At 44.4% G+C, this 23,711-nt stretch overlaps 1 protein-coding gene across 1 annotated transcript in view; it reads right to left on the bottom strand.

The window, feature by feature from the left end:
• Positions 1-23,711, bottom strand: part of hydin (HYDIN axonemal central pair apparatus protein) — a 1,234,740-nt gene that overhangs the window by 937,745 nt on the left and 273,284 nt on the right. The window contains exon 10 of the mRNA XM_068049816.1: positions 7,400-7,583. Coding sequence (XP_067905917.1) covers positions 7,400-7,583 — 184 coding nt within the window. The remainder of the gene's footprint in view (positions 1-7,399; positions 7,584-23,711) is intronic.

Below are 23,711 nucleotides of genomic sequence, written 5' to 3'. Positions count from 1 at the left end.
CGGAGGAAGCCCACGCAGACACAGGGAGAACTTGCAAACTCCACACAGGCAGTACCCAGATTTGAACCCAGGTCGCTGGAGCTGTGAGGCTGCGGTGCTAACCACTGCGCCACTGTTCCCAGTCCCGAACATCCTGCAGCCGCGTCTCCGCAATGGCCACAACATCATAATCTTCCATTTGAATTTGCGCCTGCAGCTCATCTAGTTTAGTCCTTACACTCCGTGCATTTGTATATAGAACTCTTATTTGGGCTATACCCCATAACCTGTCCCTCAGCACTGATGCTTTATTCGCCTGTTTATTATTTCTCTCTTCTGCTTTAACCAGTATACTTCTTGCAGTTTGGTAACAATCAGCCTCACCATTAACCTGCACTCCTACCTTCTCCTTTAACTTCCTGTTTTTCCATACAATTGAACCCTCCCCCCCACTATTTAGTTTAAAGCCCTATCTACAGCTCTAATTATGCGATTCGCCAGGACTCTGGTCCCAGCATGATTCAGGTGGAGCCCGTCCCAACAGAACAGCTCCCTCCTTCCCCAGTACTGGTGCCAATGTTCCACAAATTCGAACCCATTTCTCCCACACCAATCTTTGAGCCATGCATTTACCTCTTTAATCTTATTGACCCTTTGCTAATTTGCTCGTGGCTCAGGTAGTAATCCGGAGATTATTACCTTTTGGTTCTGCTTTTTAATTTAGCCCCTAGCTGCTCATATTCCCTCAGCAGAACCTCTAACCTTGTTCTACCTATATCATTGGTACCTAAGTGGACCACGACAACTGGATCTTTCCCCTCCCACTCCAAGTTCCTCTGCAGCCCAGATGAGATATCCTGAATCTTGGCACCAGGTAGGCAACAGAGCCTTCGGGACTCTCGATCCTGGCCACAGAGAACAGTGTCTATGCCCCTAACTATACTATCCCCGAATACGACTACATTTCTCTTTTCTCCCCCCACTTGAATGGCTCCCTGTACCATGGTGCTGTAGTCAGTTTGCTCATCCTCCCTACAGTCCCTGCTCTCGTCCACACAGAAAACAAGAATCTCGAACCTGTTGGACAAGGACAATGGCTGAGGCTCCTGCAGCACTACCTCCTGGATCCCTGCTTTTTTGGCACCTGATTTCAATTCCAACCCCAATTTGATGCTTTCCTTCTCCAGCGATGAATTGCAACAATTAACAACTTTCAAACACTTTCAACAGAATCAATCTGACTTAAGAGTTTTTGAGGAGTAAAAGATTGTCACAGTCTAACTTCCCTTCCTTCCGTTTAAGTTATCAGAGATCTCTGTTTTGGCTTGATTTTAGAATTTTGAGAGATAATAATAAATAAACAGACTAAATTCTCTTCCTTCAGTTTAAATGGCTGAGAGCTCTTCTTTCAGGGGCTAACACCAGCTGTCTGTCTGTCCTCTGTGTCCAGCTGGAACAGTCTGTTTTCAACTAAAAAGCCAGTTTAAAAGATAATTGCAACATTGTATATCCGGTCCTGGGTCCCTGACTGGTTGTTGCCGGATAACCAGGATGCATTCTCTGAAGCTGGTTGGTTCTCTCTCCATATGGTTGTATCCAACAGCAACCGAAATGCACGTTCTCTAACTCCTGAGGCTTGCTGGTTCTTAAAGCAGTACGGCTCCTTTTCCAGCCTTAGAGACACACCACATATTCTCCAGAGGAGAAAAAAACTACAGGACCATGACATTGTGTTTAAATCCCCTCTCTCCATCTCTGTAACCTCCTCCAATCCCACAGAACTGGGAGATCTCTGTGCTCCTCCAATTCTGGCCTCTTATGCATTGCTAATTTTCTTTGTTCCACCATTGGTAGCTGTGCCTTCAGCTGCCTAGGCTCTAGAATCTGGAATCCCCTCCCTTAACCTTTCAGCCTCTCTGCCTCTGTCTCTTCCCTTAGGTTGCTCCATAAAACTTACCTCTTTGGCCCTAACTTTTGGACACTTGCCTTTACATGGCTTGATATCAAATTTTGTTTTATAACACTCCAGTGAAATGTTTTGGGATGTTTCACTACATTAAGGCATTATGTAAATGAAAATTGTTTTTGTTGTTGTCCTTGCCTAACAGATGGCAATCAAGAGAATGAACCTGAAAATATCAGAAGAGTACAACACTAGCACGCAACACTCGTTGTCCCACTATCCACACACTCTGACTGTCACGTGTGCCTCTGAACAATGCACTCACTCTGTAAAGATGTCTTTGGAGCTGCACCAAAACCACAGATCAGCAAAGAACATGGCACAGACATGTGTCAGTATTTTGTTTACTTGTACTGTTCCTTTTTTTTATATAAAGCTCAGAAAATAGGTCTTCATTGTGCTTAGTTGGTAAAGCAGTGTTGTAACTGAGCAATATATACCATAACATCTCCTTTGATTCCCAGTCTGTGATGGAATGTTACAAGGATGCTACAATTGACCTTGAGCAACTCTGGATCAGATTTCAATTCCAGTTTATAATCTCACCCCAACTAAGGTCACCTGTAGGCTTAGTTTGGGTTGTGTACATGGACCCTCTCAACAGACCTGTCTATGGAAGCTGTGCCAAAATCCAGCAATTATCATATTCCTCCACTCAAAAGTTTTCCCTTTCTCTCCATCCTAAAGGTACTGTCTGTTGCAAGGGACTGGCTCCAAGAGTGCTGGCAGTCCCACAGTGCCTCACCCAAGTCACTATTTCTTATTTGAGCACAGATAATGAGCGATTGCAGACAAGTTCTCCATGGAGGACATCACAACCGACCTCAGCACTGTCTTCACCCAACTTCTACATGCACATACTTTCAAGCAAAATTCACTGACGCCCCAGTTTTTTTTTCATTCATGGGATGTGGGCGACGCTAGCCAGGCCAGATTTATTGCCCATCCCTAATTGCCCTTGAGAAGTTGATGGTGAGTTGCCTTCTTGAACTGCTGCAATCCATTTGGGGTAGGTATATCCACAGTGCTGTTAGGAAGGGAGTTCCAGGATTTTGACCCAGTGACAGTGAAGGAAGGGCGATATAGTTCCAAGTCAGGATGGTGTGTGACTTGGAGGGGAACTTGCAAGTGGTGGTGTTCCCATGTATTTGCTGCCCTTGTCCTTCTAGTTGGTAGAGGTCGCGGGTTTGGAAGATGCTGTCTGAGGAGCCTTGGTGCATTGCTGCAGTGCATCTTGTAGATGGTACACACTGCTGCCACTGTGCGTCGGTGGTGGAGGGAGTGAATGTTTGTAGATGGGGTGCCAATCAAGCGGGCTGCTTTATCCTGGATGGTGTCGAGCTTCTTGAGTGTTGTTGGAGCTGCACCCATCCAGGCAAGTGGAGAGTATTGCATCACACTCCTGACTTGTGCCTTGTAGATGGTGGACAGGATTTGGGGAGTCAGGAGGTGAGTTACTCGCCGCAGGATTCCTAGCCTCTGACCTGATCTTGTAGCCACGTATTTATATGGCTACTCCAGTTCAGTTTCTGGTCAATGGTAGCCCCTAGGATGTTGATAGTGGGGGATTCAGCGATGGTTATGCTGTTGAATGTCAAGGGGAGATGGTTAGATTCTCTCTTGTCGGAGATGGTCATTGCCTGGCACTTGTGTGGCGCAAATGTTACTTGCCACTTATCAGCCCAAGCCTGGATATTGTCCAGGTCTTGCTGCATTTCTACACGGACTGCTTCAGTATCTGAGGAGTCGCGAATGGAGTAATCTTTGATCTCCCTCTTCAGCTAGATCACACTCTAAATCATATCGTCTCCATGGCTCAGGACTATTTTTGGCCATGCCTTTCCCCACTGGGCATTTCTACAATGATCTGTTTTTAGTGCTAGCTATGATTCCACAACATATGGACAACTTTACAGTCACTTTTCAAATTGAGAAAGACACTTTTTGTTTAACCTTGATAACATTTTGCATTCTTTCACGTTACACAAATACTCAGCACTGGTATTGACATTTGAATAATGGATGGGTAAATAAATGGAAGAAGACCTGTTTGTTCCTCCAATTAAGTGAGTGCTGGAAGACAGCAACAATAGAAACAATGACAACAGGAGAGGAGAATATGTGAACTGCTCTAGTATATGGTATTAGAGTACTGCACTGCAAACTGGTGCCTCACCTCACCTCTGGAATTCAGCTCATGTTCATGTTTGGTCCAAACCTGTAATGAGTTCTTGAGCTAAGAAATCCTGAAGTCACTCAAACTGAGCATCAGTGATCAAATTATTGGTGAGTGTCACTTGAGAACACTGTTGACAACACCTTCCATCACTTTGCTGATGATTTGGAATTGTCTGATAGAGCAGTAATTGGTCAGTTTGAATTTCTCCTACTTGCTGTAGATGTACTAGGCCGCCTTCGCTAAGTGCACAGCTAATTCTGCAGTACAGGTCTTCAGGATGACAACCAGGAGGTTTTCGGGGCCTGTGGCCATTGTTGTGTCAGTTGATTCTTAATGCTATATCGAGTGAACCAAATTGACTGAAGACTGGCATCTGTTATGGTGGGACTTCAGAAGGAAGCTGAGAAGAATCATGTACTTGGCATTTCTGGATGAAGATGGTTGCAAAGGCTTCAGCCTTGGCTTTTGCAATCATAGAAACTGCTCCCAATAGTTGCTTAAATGCCCACCAGCATTAATGATTATACAAAGATAGGTAGGAAAGTAAGTTGTGAAGAGGACATAACAGGGCTACAAAGGGATATAGATAGGTTAAATGAGTGGGCAAAGACCTGGTAAATTGAGTATATGTGGGAAAGTGGGAAATTATCCACTTTGGCAGCAAGGATAAAAAAGAAGCATATTATCTAAATGGTGAGAGATTGCAGAGCTCTGAGATGCAGAGGGATCTGAGTGCCCTAGTCCATGAATCGCAAAAGGTTAGTATGCAAGTACAGCACGTAATTAGGAAAGCTAATACAATGTTATTGTTTATCGCGAGGGGAATTGAATACAAAAGTAGGGAGGTTATGCTTCAGCTATACAGGGCATTGGTGAGACCACATCTGGAGTACTGTGTTCAATACTGGTCTCCTTATTTAAGGAAGGATGTAAATGCATTGGAGGCAGTACACAGAAGGTTTACTAGACTAATACCTGGAATGGGTGGCATGTCTTATGAGGAAACATTGGACAGGCTAGGCTTGTGTCCGCTGGAATTTAGAAGAGTAAGAGGCGACTTGATTGAAATATACAAGATCCTGAGGGGTCTTGACAGGGTGGAGGTGGAAAGGATGTTTCCCCTTGTGGGAGAATCTCGAACTCGAGTCACTGTTTAAAAATAAGGGATCGCCCATTTAGGACAGAGATAAGGAGAAATGTTTTCTCTGAGGATCCTGAGTCTTTGGAATTCTCTTCCTCAAAATGCAGTGGAAACAGAGTCTTTGAATATATTTAAGGCAGAGGTAGATAGATTCTTGATAAGCAAGGGAGTGGAAGATTATCGGGGGTAGGTGGAAATGTGGAGAAATCAGTTCAGCCATGAATTTATTGAATGGCGGAGCAGGCTCGAGGGGTCGAGTGGCCTACTCCTGCTCCTAATTCGTATGTTCATATGTAGTAGGGTTGTAGAGTTTTAAGCCTGTGATATTGCTTATTTCTGTCTATAGTTGCTGTTTTTGCTGTTCAGCATCCATGCGGTCCTGTGTTGTAGCTTCACTGGGTTGGCAGTTCATTTTCAGGCACCCTGGTTCTGGTGAAGCAGCGATTTACTTGTACTTCTTTCAATCCAGTATACTGTATTCGCTGCTCACAATGTGGTCTCCTCTACATTAGGGAGACCAAGCACAGACTGGGTGACCGCTTTGTGGAACACCTCCGCTCAGTCCGCAAGCAGGACCCTGAGCTTCCGGTTGCTTGCCATTTCAACACTCCCCCCTGCTCTCATGCTCACATCTCTGTCCTGGGATTGCTGCAGTGTTCCAGTGAACATCAACGCAAGCTCGAGGAACAGCATCTCATCTACCGATTAGGCACACTACAGCCTGCCGGACTGAACATTGAGTTCAATAATTTCAGAGCATGACAGCCCCCCATTTTACTTTCATTTTTAGTTATTTTTTCTTTTTTGCTTTTTTACAATTTTTTTTGCATTTATTTCATTTCATCTTAGTTTGTTCAGTTTGCTTACCCACTTTTTTTTTTCATGTTTGCACTTGCTGCTGTTCAATATTCAGTCCGTTAACACCTAATCTGTACTAATGCTTTGTCTTTCAACACACCATTAACATATTGTTTGCCTTTGCTCCATGACCTTTTGGTCAGCTATGTGGCCTTGTCCAATCTACACCTTCTCCTTTGTTATCTCTTGCCCCACCCCCACCTCACTTGCTTATAACCTGTGACATTTCTAATATTTATCAGTTCCGAAGAAGGGTCACTGACCCGAAACATTAACTCTGCTTCTCTTTCCACAGATGCTGCCAGACCTGCATTTCTTGTTTTTATTTCAGATTTCTAGCATCCGCAGTATTTTGCTTTTATTACCCTGATTCTGCTCACAGGACAGTCAACTACACTCCTCATAGAACCTGGATGGCCATCTGTCTTGATGGGTCATGAGGTTACAGATTGTCTTGGTATATAATTCTGCTGCTGCTAAAATATAAATATAAAATATAAATCTATTCCACTTAGCATGTGGATGTGCCACACAGCATGGTGGAAGGTGCCCTGATGGTGATACTTGGTCTTCAACACGAGAAATAGCCATCAGTTTTATAGTACAATAGACAAACACATGACAATGTTTTTCACAACACTGCAAGGTTAATTTTCCTGACTTATACTCCCAGTGCACAGGAGCACAAACATGTCAAATTACCCCTCATCTCTTTTGGGAAGCTACTGAAGCCTCTGCTCTGGACTTTCTCTGCCTACATTGCCCACAGTTATGACACTTGCACTGAGGTCAACATCTGCGAAACCATGATTGCAATGAGGATCACGTAAACTACAAACATGGTATAAACAGGTTATAAATTTAGCACTAATTGGCAGTACATTCTCAATCAAGCTCAGAGGATGGCTGGTGTGGGAAATGGAAAAATGACACACTGTGCAGGAGTGGGAGTGCTTCTCAGGCGAGGACTGAGAAACAATATTCAGGCAGAGTAGAGGTTGCTTTAATCTACATGGAAAAGTGCTGACCCCAAGAGTGCAGGCTGCTGACACTGGGTCCCTGAAATGGAAAATGTTTCAATCTGCAGCACCAACGACCCTTACTTTGTTGAGCAGAAAACTGATTTTAAAAAGTAATATTAAAAGAAGTTCCCAAGTACATTGCATGTGCTTCCCATTAGAGCAACAAAACAATACACCTCTAAAGTACAAATATGAATATATCTGCACCACCTCCCCCAGAAGCATGATTATCTCTGCAAACTATTCTAAGCACTAACCACTGGTTCAATGCTGATAACATCATCAGATAACAACATCTTGTCATTCTGCACCAATCGGCGATGATTCTGGAAGGTGCGCGAAAGGATGGAAATGTGTTCATGTAGCGTGGGATCGTCAGAGCAGTCTTTCAAAAAATGATTAGTTTCTTCCTCTTCCTCAATCATCAAGTCTGAAAAGAATCTGAAGAAAGACATCCAAAATCAGCTGTGGTGCAGATCTCAAAGCTCATCGCATCAACATGGACTGGAACAAGTATTCTATTCTCCCAGAAATACCACAACTTACATTATCGATAAATTTGCCCTCATGTAGATTGACAAAAATAAAAACAGAAATGGCTGAAATACACAATAGGTTAGACAGTATCTGAAAGAAAGAGATGTTGACCCTCTACAATGGTGGCTGGCTACTGATTCCATTTTTAAATTTAAAACTTTTAAAAGTTGGACAGATGGTGCATGAAGATGGAGGGCGCCCTGGAACCATGGAAAAGTTATGGCACAGAAAGAGGCCATTCAGCCCGTGTGTGCTGGGTGAAAACACTAGCCACCCAATCTAGTCCCACCTTCTAACACCTGGTCCATAGCCTTGCAGGATACAGCACCTCAGGTGCTGGTCCAGGTACCTTTTCATTGAGTTGAGGGTTTCTGTCTCCACCACCGATCTGGGCAGTGAATTCCAGACACCCACCACCCTCTGGGTGAAAAAGTTTTTCTTCATGTCCCCTCTAATCCTCCTACCAACACCTTAAATCTGTGTCCCCTGGTAATTGACGTCCCTGCTAGAGGAAACAGGTCCTTCCTGTCTACTCTATCTCGGCCACTCATAATTTTGTACAACTCAATTAAGTCACCCCTCAGCCTCCTGTGTTCTAAGAAAAAAAAAACCCTAGCCCATCCAATCTTTCCTCATAGCTGCAATTTTCAAGTCCTGGGCAACATTCTTGTAAATCTCCTCTGTACTCTCTCCACAGCAATTTTGTCCTTCCTGTAATGTGGTGACCAGAACTGTACACAATACTCCAGCTGTGCCCTAACCAGTGCTTTATACAGTTCCAGCATTACATCCCTGCTTTTGTATTCAATACCTCAGCCAATAAAGGAAAACATTCCATTTGCCTTCATCACCACTTCATCGACCTGTCCTGCCACCTTCAGGGACCTGTGGCCATGCACGCCAAGGTCTGTCACTTCCTCTACCCCTCTCAATATCCTCCCGTTTACTGTGTATTCCCTTACTTTGTTTGCCCTCCCCAAATGCATTACCCCACACTTCTCCAGATTGAATTCCATTTGCCACTTTTCCACCCACTCAACCAAACCACTGATATCATTCTGGACTCTACAGCTATCCTCCTCACTATCAACTACACGGCCAATTTTTGTGTCATCTGCAAATTTTCCAATCATGCCTCCAAATCATTAACATATACCACAAACAGCAAGGGACCCAACACTGAGCCCCGTGGAACCCCACTGAAAATCGCCTTCCGTTTGCAAAAACGTCTGTTGACCATTACCCATTGTTTCCTGTCACTGTGCCAATTTTGAATCCAACTCACCACACTCCCCTGTGCGGTTACTTTTCTGACCAGTCTGCCATGTGGGACCTTGTCAAATGCCTTACTAAAATCCATGTAGACAACATCCACTGCACTATCCTCATCAATCCTCCTTGTCACTTCCTCAAAAAATCAAAGAAGTCACGACTTTCCCTTAAAAAATCCATGTTGACAATCCCTAATTAATCCGTGCCTTTCTAAGTGAAAGTTTATCCCATCTCTCAGAATTGATTCTAATAATTTGCCCACAACTGAGGTCAAACTGAGTGGCCTATAATTATTCGGTCTATCCCTGGCACTCTTTTTAAACAATGTTTGCAGACCTCCAATCCTCTGGCACCTTGCCTGTATCTAGTGAGGATTTGAAGATGATCCTCAGAGCATCTACTATTTCCTCCCTGGATTCTTTGAACAGCCTGGGATACAATCCATCCGGCCCTGGTGATATATCCACTTTCAAGGATGTCAGACCCCCTAGTACTTCCTCTCTCATTATGCTTATCGTATCTTATATTTCACACTCCTCCTCTTTTACTACAATGTCTGCATCATCCCTCTCCTTTGTGAATACAGAGACAAAGTACTCATTAAGAACCCTTCCCACAACTTCTTCATCCATGCATGTTATCTTGTACATCACTGATAGGCCTTACCCTTTCCTTAGTTATCCTCTCGCTCTTAATGTACTGATAATACATCTTTGCGTTTTCCTTGATTTTACCTGTCAACATTTTTTTCATGTCCTCTCTTTGCTTTCCAATTTCATTTTTTACTTCACCCTGCACTTTCTATACTCCTCTTGGCTTTCTAAAGTATTAAGTGTTTTGTGACTGTCATAAGCTTTATTTTTCTGCTTTACCTTGCCCTGTATGCTTCTAGATAACCAGGGGGCTCTAGGTTTGGCAGTACCACCCCTTTTCTTTGAGGGGACATGTCTACACTGCGCCATAGAATCTCACTCTTGAATGCGTCTCACTGATTTGTCACTGATTTGCCTTCAAATAGCTGTATCCAGTCCACTTTCGCCAGATCACCTCTCAGCTTCATAAAATTTGCCTTCCCCCAATTTAGAACTTTTACTCCTGTTCTATCCTTGTCCTGTTCCATAATAATGCTAAATTGTATCTCTCTCTCTTACCTAAACTGCATGCTTCATCCCTTTCAGTGTTGGAGGGTCTGCTATTGGTCTTCCAGCTTCGAGAGCCTGCCTGTCATTCTTAATTGGACAGTGAGTCCACCCTCTGGCCATTATTTGGCCATTTCAGGGAATATCACTGCTAGGTGATTGTTTCACCACAGATTGCGAGGTTGTGACCCCCATTTGACCACGACCTCGGGGTCCCAACCCAAGACTTTAATGGCTGCATCATCACAATGCAATAACAGAAGGTCATCTAGTCATTAAGTAGTCAGCAAAGAACTTAATGACATTTGGCACGTTTTAATTCTGAAATCTAGCAAATCAACATCATCAGCAGCTTCAATTTCAACTGACATTAGAAATTGTTGAAAAAATAGCAGTGCCTGAATGACACACCATTATTAATGTTCAAATTGGCCAGCAACTTGAGGCAGGGAAGAGATACCCTGTGAACTATGAATCGCCACAAGTTGCTGGACAATTTGCACTGTTCTGTTAGCTTCATGAAAACAACATCTCGCCCTTAACCCTCCAGTGATTTTCATCATGTTGCTGCATTTGTACATTAATAGCCCAGTTGCCTGTCATTTTAATTCTCCGCTCTACTCCCACTCTGACTTTTCTGTCCTTGGCCTGCTACAGTATTCCAATGAAGCTCAATGCAAGCTCAAGGAACAGCATCTCATTGTTCGACTGGACACTTTACAGCCTTCTGGAGTCGATACTGAGTTCAACAAATTTTGATCATAACCTCCACCCACAATTTGATTCATGTTTCTTTGCTGCTTTGGTTTCTTTTCTCTCATTTCCCTCACTTTGCACTCAGATGGGAGCTAATCCTGCCATTCACACCTCCTCTGGACACATCTTTTGTTTCTTTACTTGTTCCATTACTGCTCCATTAGGCCTTGCAATGTGAAACCTTTTGTCATTTAACCTTTCCTACCCACCATCCTATCACAGACCTTCCCTTTTGTTATTCTTCCTGCCAAAGTGAACAACTTCACATTTTTCCACGTTATACTCCATCTGCCAGATTTTTGCCCACTTACTCAACCTATCTATATCGGTCTGCAATCTCCTTATGTCCGCTTCACAACATATTTTCCTACCTATCTTTGTGTCATCTGCAAATTTAGCTACCATGCCATCGCTCCCCTCATCTAAGTCATTGACATAAATTGTAAAACCAATTCAGCATTCCGAAGGGACCGTTCCCACTGTGGCACCCTGGTCCACTCCTCAGTTACCCCCAACACTCTCCCCTTTCCTACAGCACCTTTCCATCAAACACAGGAGATGCAACACCTACCCTTTTACCTCCTCCCTTCCCACCGTCCAAGTGAAACAGCCATTTACTTGTACTTCTTTCATTTTAGTATACTGTATTCGCTGCTCACAATGTGGTCTCCTCTACATTGAGGAGACTAAATGCAGACTGGGTGACGGCTTTGTAGATCACCTCCGTTCAGTCTGCAAGCATGACCCCGAGCCCCCAATTGCCTGTCATTTTAATTCTCTATCTTGTTCCCACTCTAACCTTTCTGTCCTTGACCTGCTGCAGTAGTGCAATGAAGCTCAATGCAAGCTCGAGAAACAGCACCTCAGCCTTTTACAGCCTTCTTGACTGAGCACAGATTTCAACAGTTTTGGATTATAACCTCTGCCCCAATTTTGTTTCATGCTTCTTTGCTGCTTTGGTTTTTGCTCTTGCTTCCTGTGCTTTGCACTTGGATGGCAACTAATTCGGTCACTCCCACCACCTCTAAGCACATCTTTTGTTCCTTTACTTGCCCCAATGCCACTCCCTTTGGCCTTGCAACATGAAACCTTTTGTCATTTAATCTCTCCTGCCTGCCACCCTTTCACAGACTTTTCCTTCTGCTATTCTTCCCCCTTTCATTTGCTCAAAACCTATTACAATTCTAACTTCTCCCAGTTCTGGTGAAAGGCCACAGACCTGAAACATTAACTCTGTTTCTCTCTCCATAGATGCTGCCTAAACTGCTGAGTATTTCCAGCATTTTTTGTTTTTATTTCAGATTCCAGCATCCACAGTATTTTGCCTCTATATTACTATATGTGGGACTTTGCTGTGCACAAATTGGCTGCCATATGTCCTACATTACATCAGTAACTACACTTCAAAAGTACTTCATTAGCTGTAAAGTGCTTTGGGGGGGGGGGGGGGGGGGGGCGGCTGAGGTCATGAAAGGCACTATATAAATGCAAGTCTTTCTATAGGAGAGCCTTATATAACGTATCTTGCATCGAGTGCATATCTGTCGCATTTCAAATGTTCGACTTCGAAGTGATAAAAGGTGTTAACAAGGTGATTCATTTCCAACTGGTTTTCATCACCTTTACAATGTGAACTCTCCCCAAGGGAAGGAGATGGGGATTTACTAGCATGTCCCAATTAAACAGAAACTTGTCTAATAATCAGCTGGTACTGATCTCAAGATGTGCTTATGTACACCATTTCACCATAAGGTACACTTGCACAGTGGCCTTAAAAGGGACAGATCACATTAAACACATAGCAAATGCACATCTCAACCATTCTGGACACCAGAAGACCTGTGAGCAAAGTTATGGAAAATCAACCAATGTATAATATGTGTACTTACAACATGGTTACATCCGATGTATGTATTTGTGTGTTTGTATTTACAGCAAGACTGTATTCACAGTCAGTCTGTATTTATAGCACAGCCTGTTCATATATGTAGTGCGCTTTTATTTACAGCCAGAGTGTGTGAGTGAATAGTATATTTATACGGTATTGTGTTCATGTACATGCAAGACATCAAGTAACAACCATGAATAAAGCCACTGCAGCAAATATACTTATCTTTTTTATCAACAGACTGACAGAAAGCACTAGAACAAATTCCCCATTATGATGCAGTTTTTTTGTGTCACATACCTGCTATGTTCTGATTTAATTTTGAAACACAGCTGTTCAATTAAACTTAATGAAACTTGAGACTTAGTGGGTTTTCTCACATATGTTTGAAAGAAAGCTCGAGAATACGCCTGATGATGGGTTACTCAGCAATTCTTTTCCTACAATAAATTTTATTTTAATAAATAGACACAAATATATCTAACAATAAAAACAGAAAATGCTGCAACCAGCATGTCTGGCAGCATCTGCGGAGAGAGAGAAATAGAGTTAGTGGGCTGAATTTTATTTCGGCAACGGGGTTCCAGTGACAGGCCAGAAAGCAGAGAGGGTTGGGGGGGTGATCCTGCTGAGGCCACTTGTTGGACTCCGAGCCGCATTCAACACCAGGCAATTAACTGTCTGCCATCAGGGCTACCGTCCTATTGAAGGGACAAGATCCCACCCCAAGAACTGACGAACAATCAGAGGGCCGGCAGTTCAGCAGCACCACCCATTCTGCCTTCAGGAGCCCTGACAAAGCAAGCCAACCACCATGCATATGGCCCAGTAAGGACTTCAAGACTACAAATTTAGCTGACGACTATTGGACTCACATACTGTATTTAAATTCCATTTATTCCGGACTTTTATCCAACCACTAAATCTGTTTCCTTCGGTAATCCATTTGTGTGTGTGTGCAGGTGACTCTCGAGTGAATGTGTAGTGTATTTTTAGTATTTTAAATCAGGATAGAGTGTTAATTGTAATAAACTTACCTCTTTCTTGTTTAAACTCAAAACATGTCTGATTGGTTCTTTTAAATCACTTTAGAGGAACACAGCAAATGCTCACTGAGGTTGCAAGCTCAACCACTGGGTTAAGAAAGGATAAACGCTGTTGCAGTCAAACAACATAAGGGGCAAAAGGGAAGCCTGAGACCCTCTCCTCACCTGGCCGTAACAATATCAATCTCTAGCCTTGCTTGAGACTGGTTAGTTTTGTACCACATGTCATTGCCCTGCTTCTATATGCAGAAGTTGACTCACTTACCTCATATCAACAACAAGCACCTTTAATGTAGTAAAACATCCCAAGGTGCTTCACAGGATAATTATCAAACAAAATGACATCAAGCCAGATAAGGAGATATCAGGGCAAAAAAGAGGTAGGCTTTAAGATGCATTTAAAAGAGGAGAGAGAAGTAGAGAGGCGGAGAGGGTTAGTGAGGGAATTACACAGATTAGGGCCATGGCAGCTGAGACACAGCTGCCAATGGTGGAGTGATTAAAATCGGGAATGCTCAAGAGGCCAGAATTGGAGTGTCACCAATTTCTCAGATCATTATGGGGAGGTAGGGAGCAATGAGACCATGGTGGAATTTGAAAAAGGATAAGAATTCTAAAATCGAGGATTTGCTTAACTATAAAGGAGCCACCGAAGGTCAGTGAGCATGAAGGGTGAGGGGTGAATGGGACGTGGTGCAAGTTAGGATATGAGCAGCAGAGTTTTAGATGACGTCAAGAGTATGGAGGATAGAAGTGTGAGGCTGGTGAGGAGTATGTTGGAACAATCAAGTCTAGAAATATCAAAGGCAGGAATGAGGGTTTGAGCAGCAGATATGCTGAGGCAGGGGTGGAGTTAGGCAATGTTATGGAAGTAGAAATAGGGGTCTTAGTGATAACACGATGGTCGGAAGTTCCACTCGGGGTCAATTATAACACCGAGGATGTGAACAGTCCGGTTCATTCTCAGATAGTTGCCAGGGAGAGGATTAGACTATTAGACTCCATGGATAGGGAATGGAGTTGGCAGGGACCAAAGACAATGTCCTCCCAATATTGAGTCGGAGGAAATGTCTGCCCATCCAAGCAGTCAGGCAATTTAGAGACAGTGGAGGTGTGCAGACAGGTATTGTTAAGTCATATCTGGATGTCGTCAGCATGCATGTGGAAACGAATGCTGTATTTTCCGATGATGATGCTGAGCAGCAGCATGTAGATGAGAAATAGGAGGGAACCAAGGTTGGATCCTTAGGAGATATCAAAGGTAACAGCGTGGGAGTGGTAACAGAAGCCATTCAGGTGATTCGCTGTTTATGGCTGGATAAATAAAAATGGAAGCAGGTGAGTGTAGTCCCATCCAGCAGGAAAATGGTGGAGAGGCAGTGGAGGAGGATGATGTGGTCACATGGTCACAGTCATAAAGGATGTCATTTGTGACTTTGATAAGGCACGTTTCGATTCCGTGGCAGGGATGGAAACCTGATTGGAGGGATTCAAACGTGGAGTTTCAGGAAAAGGTACCAAGGCAACAGCATATTCAAGGGCTTTGGAGAGGAATGGGAGGTTGGAAATGGGGCAGTTGGTTTGCAAGGACAGAGAGGTAAGAGCTGTTCTTTAGAGGAGAGTGGTGAACGAGAGGGGGCAGTACCTGAGGAAAAAGACTCATTAACATTATCAACTAACAAAAAACCCAAGAAGGATGTTGGGTGGTCAGCATTTATTGAAAATAGGGTCATGAGAGCAATAGGTGGATCTCACAGAAAAGAAAAGAGCACAAAAGGGGAATTGGAGAAAAGCTAAAGAAGTTGTGAATTCAGGACGAGGACAAAGGGAATCTTAGAGGAAGTTCAGCCAGTGGAGGGAAGCAGCAGAGGCAGCTGATTGGATGGTCTCAATTTTTGTGATCAGGAAGTCCATGAGCTCCTCACAATTGTTAAGAGGTGAAGGTGGAGGAGACAGGGGAGAGAGGTTTAACACGTCGGTTTGCAATCATGAATAGAAGCCAGGGGTTATCTGCACTCCAGGATGATCCTCGAATAATGAGCAGTTTTGGCAGAAGAGAGAAGGACCCAATAGCACTTTATATGATCCAGCCAGATCTGGCAATGTATGGCTAAACCAGTTGTCCGCATATCCATTCAAGTTTGCATCCCTTGGATTTCAGGAAGCGGAGATGAGGGCCCAAACTGGGGAAAGAGCCAGGGTGGTAGAGCGTAATGGTTTTAATGGGGACTAGGACATCAAAGGTGATGATGCAGTTGTACAGATTGGTAGCTGCGGAAAGGTTGTGTTGAATGGAGGGTCAAAGGTGAGACTGTTGGGAATTTGTAAGTGCAGTTGTAAGTGAATTGGGAGACTTTTTTTCCGGGGCAGACACAGAAATCAAGAGGGTTGGGAGGGGGATGGGGGATGTGGGTGTAGAACGATACAAGGAAGAGATCAAAGATGGCCTTATCTCTGATCAAGACGATGGGAGTAGCGAGACTGGCAAGGTCAAAGGGTGGCCGTGAATAAGGGTTGGGAAGTTTATATGGAGGGAGAGATTAAGGGAGGATAGGAGGGTAGTGAACTCAGCGGAGAGGCAGATGAACTGAGATGGAGGTTGAAATCACTGATACTGAGAAATCACTTGGTGAAGAGGCCAAGGGAAGAAGCATTCTTTTTTATGATACTTGGATGGCAGTAGAGAATGAGGATTTTAAATAAGAGACAAGAGGGATGAAACAAGGCAAGCTACTCCAAGGAGGTGAAAATGCCAGAAGAGTAGGGAGAAAGACCAATGGGCTATTTGGTGAGAACAATCACACTGCACCCTTTCCCCTCTCATCGATGTAGAGACCTAGGCCAGGATCCAGCCCCCTTCAATCCTTTTTTCTCCAGTGAAAGCAAGTTTGATTCCTCTCTTCATGACTTTGAAGAACAACTGGTATGATTCAGGAACTGGGGAACTGGGTGGAAATGAAACCCAATGTAAGGAAAAGGCTCTACCCACAAAGAATTCTCCAATGAGAGCAAGACAACTGATGAACTCAGCAAACTTTAGTTAAAACATTCAGCTGTTCATAACTCTTAAACTGTAATTTACTACACATGTCTTTTTTAAAAAAAGTAATGGCATTAGACAAATCATCATTTGCAGCAGCGCATGTAATTAGAACATTTTTCAGGAAGCTCATCTAGTTCCCGAGGATTGGGTGCAATGAAAATTATTTGGTCTCAGCAATTAGTGAGTATAATAAAGTACAGTTTTGATCAACACAACAGCATATTTTTCTCATGCTAACACAATTAATATACATATGAAATTATACTGACACCTGTAAAATACATGCCCTCTGATACCAGCATCTCTAGCTGTCTTTCCTACTTACACATCAACTTCAGCATTTGTGATAGCAGATGGCAGATATCCTTCATAAATCATTTAAGTGAGGAGTCAGCTGTGACTCAGTGGGTCACACACTCACCTCCAAGTCAGAAGGTTATGCATTCAACCACCACTCCAGAGACTTGAGCACAACATCTAGGTGCCCCTAGCCAAGCTGTTCCAGTACAGCTACAAGACTGGCATCTACCCGACAATGTGCAAAAATTCCCAGGTATGTCCGGTCCACAAAAAGCAAGACAAATCCAATCTGGGCAGCTACCCACATAAATCTACTCTCGATCATCAGCAAAGTGATGGACCACGTCATCAACAATGCTATCAAGTGCCACTTAAACAGCAATAACCTGCTCACTTGCTCAGTTTGGATTCTGCCAGGGCCACTCGGCTCCTAACCTCATTACAGCCTTGGTTCAAACATGGACAAAAGAACGGAACTCAAGAGGTGAGGTAAGAATGATTGCCCTGGATATCAAGGCAGCGTTTGACAGAGTGTGGCATCCAGGAGCCCAAGTAAAATTGAAGTCAATGGGAATCAGGGGGGAAACTGATAGGAGTCATACCTAGCACAAAAGTAGCAATTGTGGTTGTTGGAGGTCAAACATCTCAGCCCCGGGACATCACTGCAGGAGTTTCTCAGGGTAGTGTCCTAAGCCCTTCCATTTTTAGCTGCTTCGTCAATGACCTTCCCTTCATCATTAGGTCAGAAATGGGGATGTTCACTGATGATTTGTGATGTTCAGTGCCATTTGCAACTCCTCAGGATACTGAAGCAGTCCGTGTCAAGATGCAGCAAGACGTGGACAACATTCAGGCTTGGGCTCTTTGTGCCACAGAGGTACCAGGCAATGGCAATCTCCAACAAGAGAGAATCTAACTGTCTCCCCTTGACGTTCAACAGCATTACCTCTGCAGTCTTGCCACATCCAGCCGTGAATGGTGGTGGACAATTAAACAACTAACTGCAGGAGGTGGCTCCACAAATATCCCCATCCTCAAAGATGGGGGAGCCCAGCACGTCAGTGCGAAAGATAAGGCTGAAGCATTTGCAACAATCTTCAGCCAGAAGTGCCGAGTTGATGATCCATCTCGGCCTCCTCCTGAAGTCCCCAGCATCACATATGCCCGACTTCAACCAATTCGATTCATTCTGCGTCATATCAAGAAACAACTGAAGGCATTGGATACTGCAAAGGCTATGGGCCCTGACAATATTCCAGCAATAGTACTGAAGATCGGTGCTCCAGAACTTGCCGCGCCCCTAGCCAAGCTGTTCCAGTACAGTTACAACACTGGCATTTACCTGGCAGTATGGAAAATTGCCCAGGTATGTCCTGTACACAGAAAGCAGGACAAGTCCAACCCGGCCAATTACCGCAACATCAGTCTGTTCTCAATCATCAGTAAAGTGATGGAAGGTGTTATCAACAGTGCCATCAAGCGGCACATGCGTAGCAATAACCTGCTCAGTGACACTCAGTTTGGATTCCGCCATGGCCACTCAGCTCCTGACCTCATTACAGCCTTGGATCAAACATGGACAAGAGCTGAACTCAAGTGGTTAGGTGAGAGTGATGGCCCTTGACATCAAGGCAGCATTTGACTGAGTATGGCATCAAGGAGCTCTAGCAAAACTCAAGTCAATGGGAATCAGGGGGAAAACTCTCCGCTGGTTGGAGTCATACCTAGCGCAAAGGAAGATGGTTGTGATTGTTGGAGGTCAACCATCTGAGCTCCAGGACATCACTGCAGGAGTTCCTCAGGGTTCGAATAGTTTGGATGGGGTAGTGTTTGTGCAGTATGTCCAGGAAGCTTTTCTGACTCAGTATGTAGACTGCCCGACCAGAGGGGAGGCAATATTGGATTTGGTACTAGGTAATGAACCAGGGCAAGTGATAGAGCTGTTGGTGGGCGAGCACTTTGGAGATAGTGATCACAATTCTGTAGCATTCACTGTGGTAATGGAGAGGGATAGGTATGTGCAACAGGGCAAGGTTTACAATTGGGGGAAGGGTAGATATGATGCTGTCAGGCAGGAACTGAGGAGCATAAGTTGGGAGCATATGCTGGCAGGGAAGGGCACGGTCGAAATGTGGAACTTTTTCAAGGAGCAGATAGTAGGGGCCATTGATAAGCATGTCCCTGTCAGACAGGGAAGGGATGGTCATGTGAGGGAACCGTGGTTGACAAGAGAGGTTGAGAGTCTTGTTAGGAAGAAGAAGGATGCGTATATAAAGTTGAGGAAAAAGGGCACAGGCATAGCTCTGGAGGGATACAAGATGGCCAGGAAGGATCTGAAGAAAGGGATTAGGAGAGCTAAGAGAGGGCATGAAAAATGCTTGGCGGGTAGGATAAAAGAAAACCCCAAGGCCTTTTACGCGTATGTCAGAAATATGAGGATGACTAGGGGGACCGTAGGTCCGGTCAAGGACAATAGCGGGAGACTGTGTGTTGAGCCGGAAGAGATAAGTGAGGTTTTGAATGAGTACTTCTCTTCGGTATTTACAAATGAGAAGGGGTGTATTACTGAAGAGGACGGTGGGAAGCAGACTGGTAAGCTCGAGGAAGTGCTCGTTAGGAGGGAAGATGTGTTGGGGTTTTTGAATAACTTGAAGATAGACAAGTCTCCCGGGCCTGACGGGGTATATCCAAGGATGTTATGGGAAGCAAGGGATGAAATTGCAGAGCCGCTGGCAATGATCTTTTCATCTTCTCTGCTGACGGGGGTGGTACCAGGTGATTGGAGGGTGGCGAATGTTGTGCCCCTGTTCAAGAAAGGGAATAGGAACAACCCTGGGAATTACAGGCCAGTTAGTCTTACTTCGGTGGTAGGCAAGTTGATGGAAAAGGTGCTGAGGGATAGGATTTCTGAGCATCTGGAAAGACACTGCTTGATTCGGGACAGTCAGCACGGTTTTGTGAGGGGTAGGTCTTGCCTCACAAGCCTGATTGAATTCTTTGAGCAGGTGACCAAGCAAGTGGATGAGGGTAAACCAGTGGATGTGGTGTACATGGATTTTAGTAAGGCATTTGATAAGGTCCCCCATGGTAGACTTATGGAGAAAGTCAGGAGGCATGGGATAGTGGGGAATGTGGCCAGTTGGATTAAGAATTGGCTAACTGATAGAAGGCAGAGAGTGGTCTTAGATGGTAAATACTCAGCCTGGAGCCCAGTTACCAGTGGCGTGCCGCAGGGATCAGTTCTGGGTCCTCTCCTGTTTGTGATTTTTATTAACGACTTGGATGAGGAAGTCGAAGGGTGGGTCAGTAAATTTGCAGATGATACAAAGGTTGGTGGAGTTGTGGATACCGAGGAGGGCTATTGTCGTCTGCAAAGGGACTTGGATAGGTTGCAGTGCTGGGCTGAAAAGTGGCAGATGGAGTTTAACCCTGAAAAGTGTGAGGTCGTCCATTTTGGAAGGACAAACATGAATGCAAAATACTGGGTTAACGGTAGGGTTCTTGGGCATGTGGAGGAGCAGAGAGACCTTGGGGTCTATGTGCATAGATCATTGAAAGTTGCAAGTCAAGTGGATAGGGCTGTGAAGAAGGCATATGGGGTGTTAGCGTTCATTAGCAGAGGGATTGAATTTAAGAGCCGTGAGGTGATGATGCAGCTGTACAGGACCTTGGTAAGGCCTCATTTGGAGTACTGTGTGCAGTTCTGGTCGCCTCATTTTAGGAAGGATGTGGAAGCCTTGGAGAGGGTGCAGAGGAGATTTACCAGGATGTTGCCTGGAATGGAGAATAAGTCTTACGAGGAAAGGCTGAACATTCTAGGCCTCTTCTCATTAGAAAGGAGAAGGATGAGGGGTGACATGATAGAGGTTTATAAGATGATCAGGGGAATAGATAGGGTAGACAGTCAGAAACTTTTTCCCCGGGTGGAGCAAAGCGTTACAAGGGGTCATAAATTTAAGGTGAAGGGTGGGAGATATAAGGGGGATGTCAGGGGAAGGTTCTTTACCCAGAGAGTGGTCGAGGCATGGAATGCCTTGCCCGGGGAAGTTGTTGAGTCAGAAACTTTAGGGACTTTCAAAAGGCTTTTGGATAGGTATATGGATAAAGGAGAATGATGGGGTATAGATTAAATTGTCCTTGACAGAGGACAAAGGATCGGCACAACATTGTGGGCCGAAGGGCCTGTTCTGTGCTGTATGTTCTATGTTCTATGTTCTATGTTCTATGTAGCGTCCTAGGCCCAACCATCTTCAGCTGCTTCATCAATGAACTTCCTTCAATCATAAGGTCAGAAGTGGGATGTTCACTGATGATTGCACAACGTTCAGCACCATTCGTGACTCCTCAGATACTGTAGAAATGCAGCAAGACCAGGACAACACCCAGGTTTGGGCTGATAAGTGGCACGTAACATTCGCGCCACACAAGTGCCACGCAATGACCATCTCCAACAAGAGAGAATCTAACCATCTCCCCTTGATATTCAATGGCATTACCATCACTGAATCCCCCACTATCAACATCCCAGGGGCTACCATTGACCAGAAATTGAACTGGAGTAGCCATATAAATACCGTGGCTACAAGATCAGGTCAGAGGCTAGGAATCCTGTGGCGAGTAACTCAACTCCTGACTCCCCAAAGTCTGTCCACCATCTACAAGGCACAAGTTAAGAGTGTGATGGAATACCCTCCACTTGCCTGGATGGGTGCAGCTCCAACAACACTAAAGAAGCTCAATACCATCCAGGACAAAGCAGTCCGCTTGATTGGCACCCCATCCACAAACATTCACTCCCTCCACCACCGACGCACAGTGGCAGCAGTGTGTACCATCTACAAGATGTACTGCAGCAACTCGCCATGCCTCCTTCGGCAGCACCATCTAAACCTGTGACCTCTCCACCTAGAAGGACAATGGCAGAGGACGCATGGGAACACCACCATCTGCAAGTTCCCCTCCAAGCCACAAACCATCCTGAGTTGGAAATATCACTGTTCCTTCACGGTCATTGGATCAAAATCCTGGAACTCCCTCTCTAACAACACTGTGGGTGTACCCACACAGATGGACTGCAGCTCACCACCACCTTCTCAAGGGCAATTAGGGATGGGCAAAAAATGTTGACCTTGCCAGCAACGCTCACATCCCATGAAATGAATTTTAAAAAACAGCGATTGACTTTTTCTGGCATATGGTTCCACAGGCGCCAGCAGCTATCTGGTGTCTGGCTTAAATAGGATCCTTCATTTGAGAGCATAGAGAACGATTGCCAACAATTTAGAGAGGATAAAACCCCTAGTTTAGATGGATTTTACCCACATATATTAAAAGAGATAGCAGGGGCACTGTTACATCTATTAATTTTTTACAGGAAAGTAAAAAGACCTAAAAAGGATAGATCAGAGTACTTCCTAAATAGTGAAAAGCTAGAAACAGCGAGAGGGACTAAAGAGAATAAGTAGTCCATGTACATAGAACATTAAAATGTCATGTACAAGTACAAAAAAATCATCAAAGTCGAACAGAATGCTGGTATTTATATCCAGAGGACTACAGTAAAAGGGGTTAGAAGTTATGCTAGTTTTACAAAGTGCCAGTCAGATCACACCTGCAGTACTGTGAGCAGTTCTGGGCATCACACCTTGGGCGGCACAGTGGCGCAGTGGTTAGCACCGCAGCCTCACAGCTCCAGCGACCCGGGTTCAATTCTGGGTCCTGCCTGTGTGGAGTTTGCAAGTTCTCCCTGTGTCTGAGTGGGTTTTCTCCGGGTGCTCCGGTTTCCTCCCACAAGCCAAAAGACTTGCAGGTTGGTAGGTAAATTGGCTAATATAAATTGCCCCTAGTGTAGGTAGGTGGTAGGGAAATATCGGGACAGGTGGGGATGTGGTAGGAATTTAGTAGGGATTAGTGTAGGATTAGTATAAATGGGTGGTTGATGGTCGGCACAGACTCGGTGGGCCGAAGGGCCTGTTTCAGTGCTGTATCTCTAAACTAAACTAAACTATACTGGCTGTGGAGGGGATGCAGCATAGATTTACCAGAATGATGCTTGGACTCCAAGGGTTAAACTCCAATGAGATATTTTACAAACTAGGACTGGAATTTAAAAGATTAAGAAGTGATCTGATCTAAGTTTTTAAGACATTAAGGGGAACTGATAGGGTGGAGAGAGAGAAATTATTTCCACTGCTTGTGGAATCTAGGACTGGGCACATAGCCTAGAAATTGGAGCCAGGCCTTTCAGGAGTGAAGTTTGGAAACACTGACATGCAAAGGGTGGTAGAAGTTTGGAACATTCTTCTGCAAATTTCAGTTGATGCTGGATCAATTGTCAATTTTAAATCTGAGATTGATAGATTTCTGCTAACCAAAGATACTAAGTGAGACGGGGAAAAGACATCTGGGGAAAAGGCATCCAGAGGTGCTGGAGGCAATCATGTGTTGGAAGGAACCAGACATAGTCGGAAAAATCGCGACTGGGAATTAAGCATTGCAGGGTATTTAGAAAAGATAGAAAGAGAAAAAGGGGAGGTGGAATATCTGTAACTATTAGGAATAAAAAAAGGCATTAGAAAAATGGGACAC

This window comes from Heterodontus francisci, chromosome 17 (genome assembly GCF_036365525.1).
Source record: "Heterodontus francisci isolate sHetFra1 chromosome 17, sHetFra1.hap1, whole genome shotgun sequence".
Taxonomy (NCBI): Eukaryota; Metazoa; Chordata; class Chondrichthyes; order Heterodontiformes; family Heterodontidae; genus Heterodontus; species Heterodontus francisci.
This window is presented reverse-complemented; position numbering and strand designations above follow the sequence as displayed.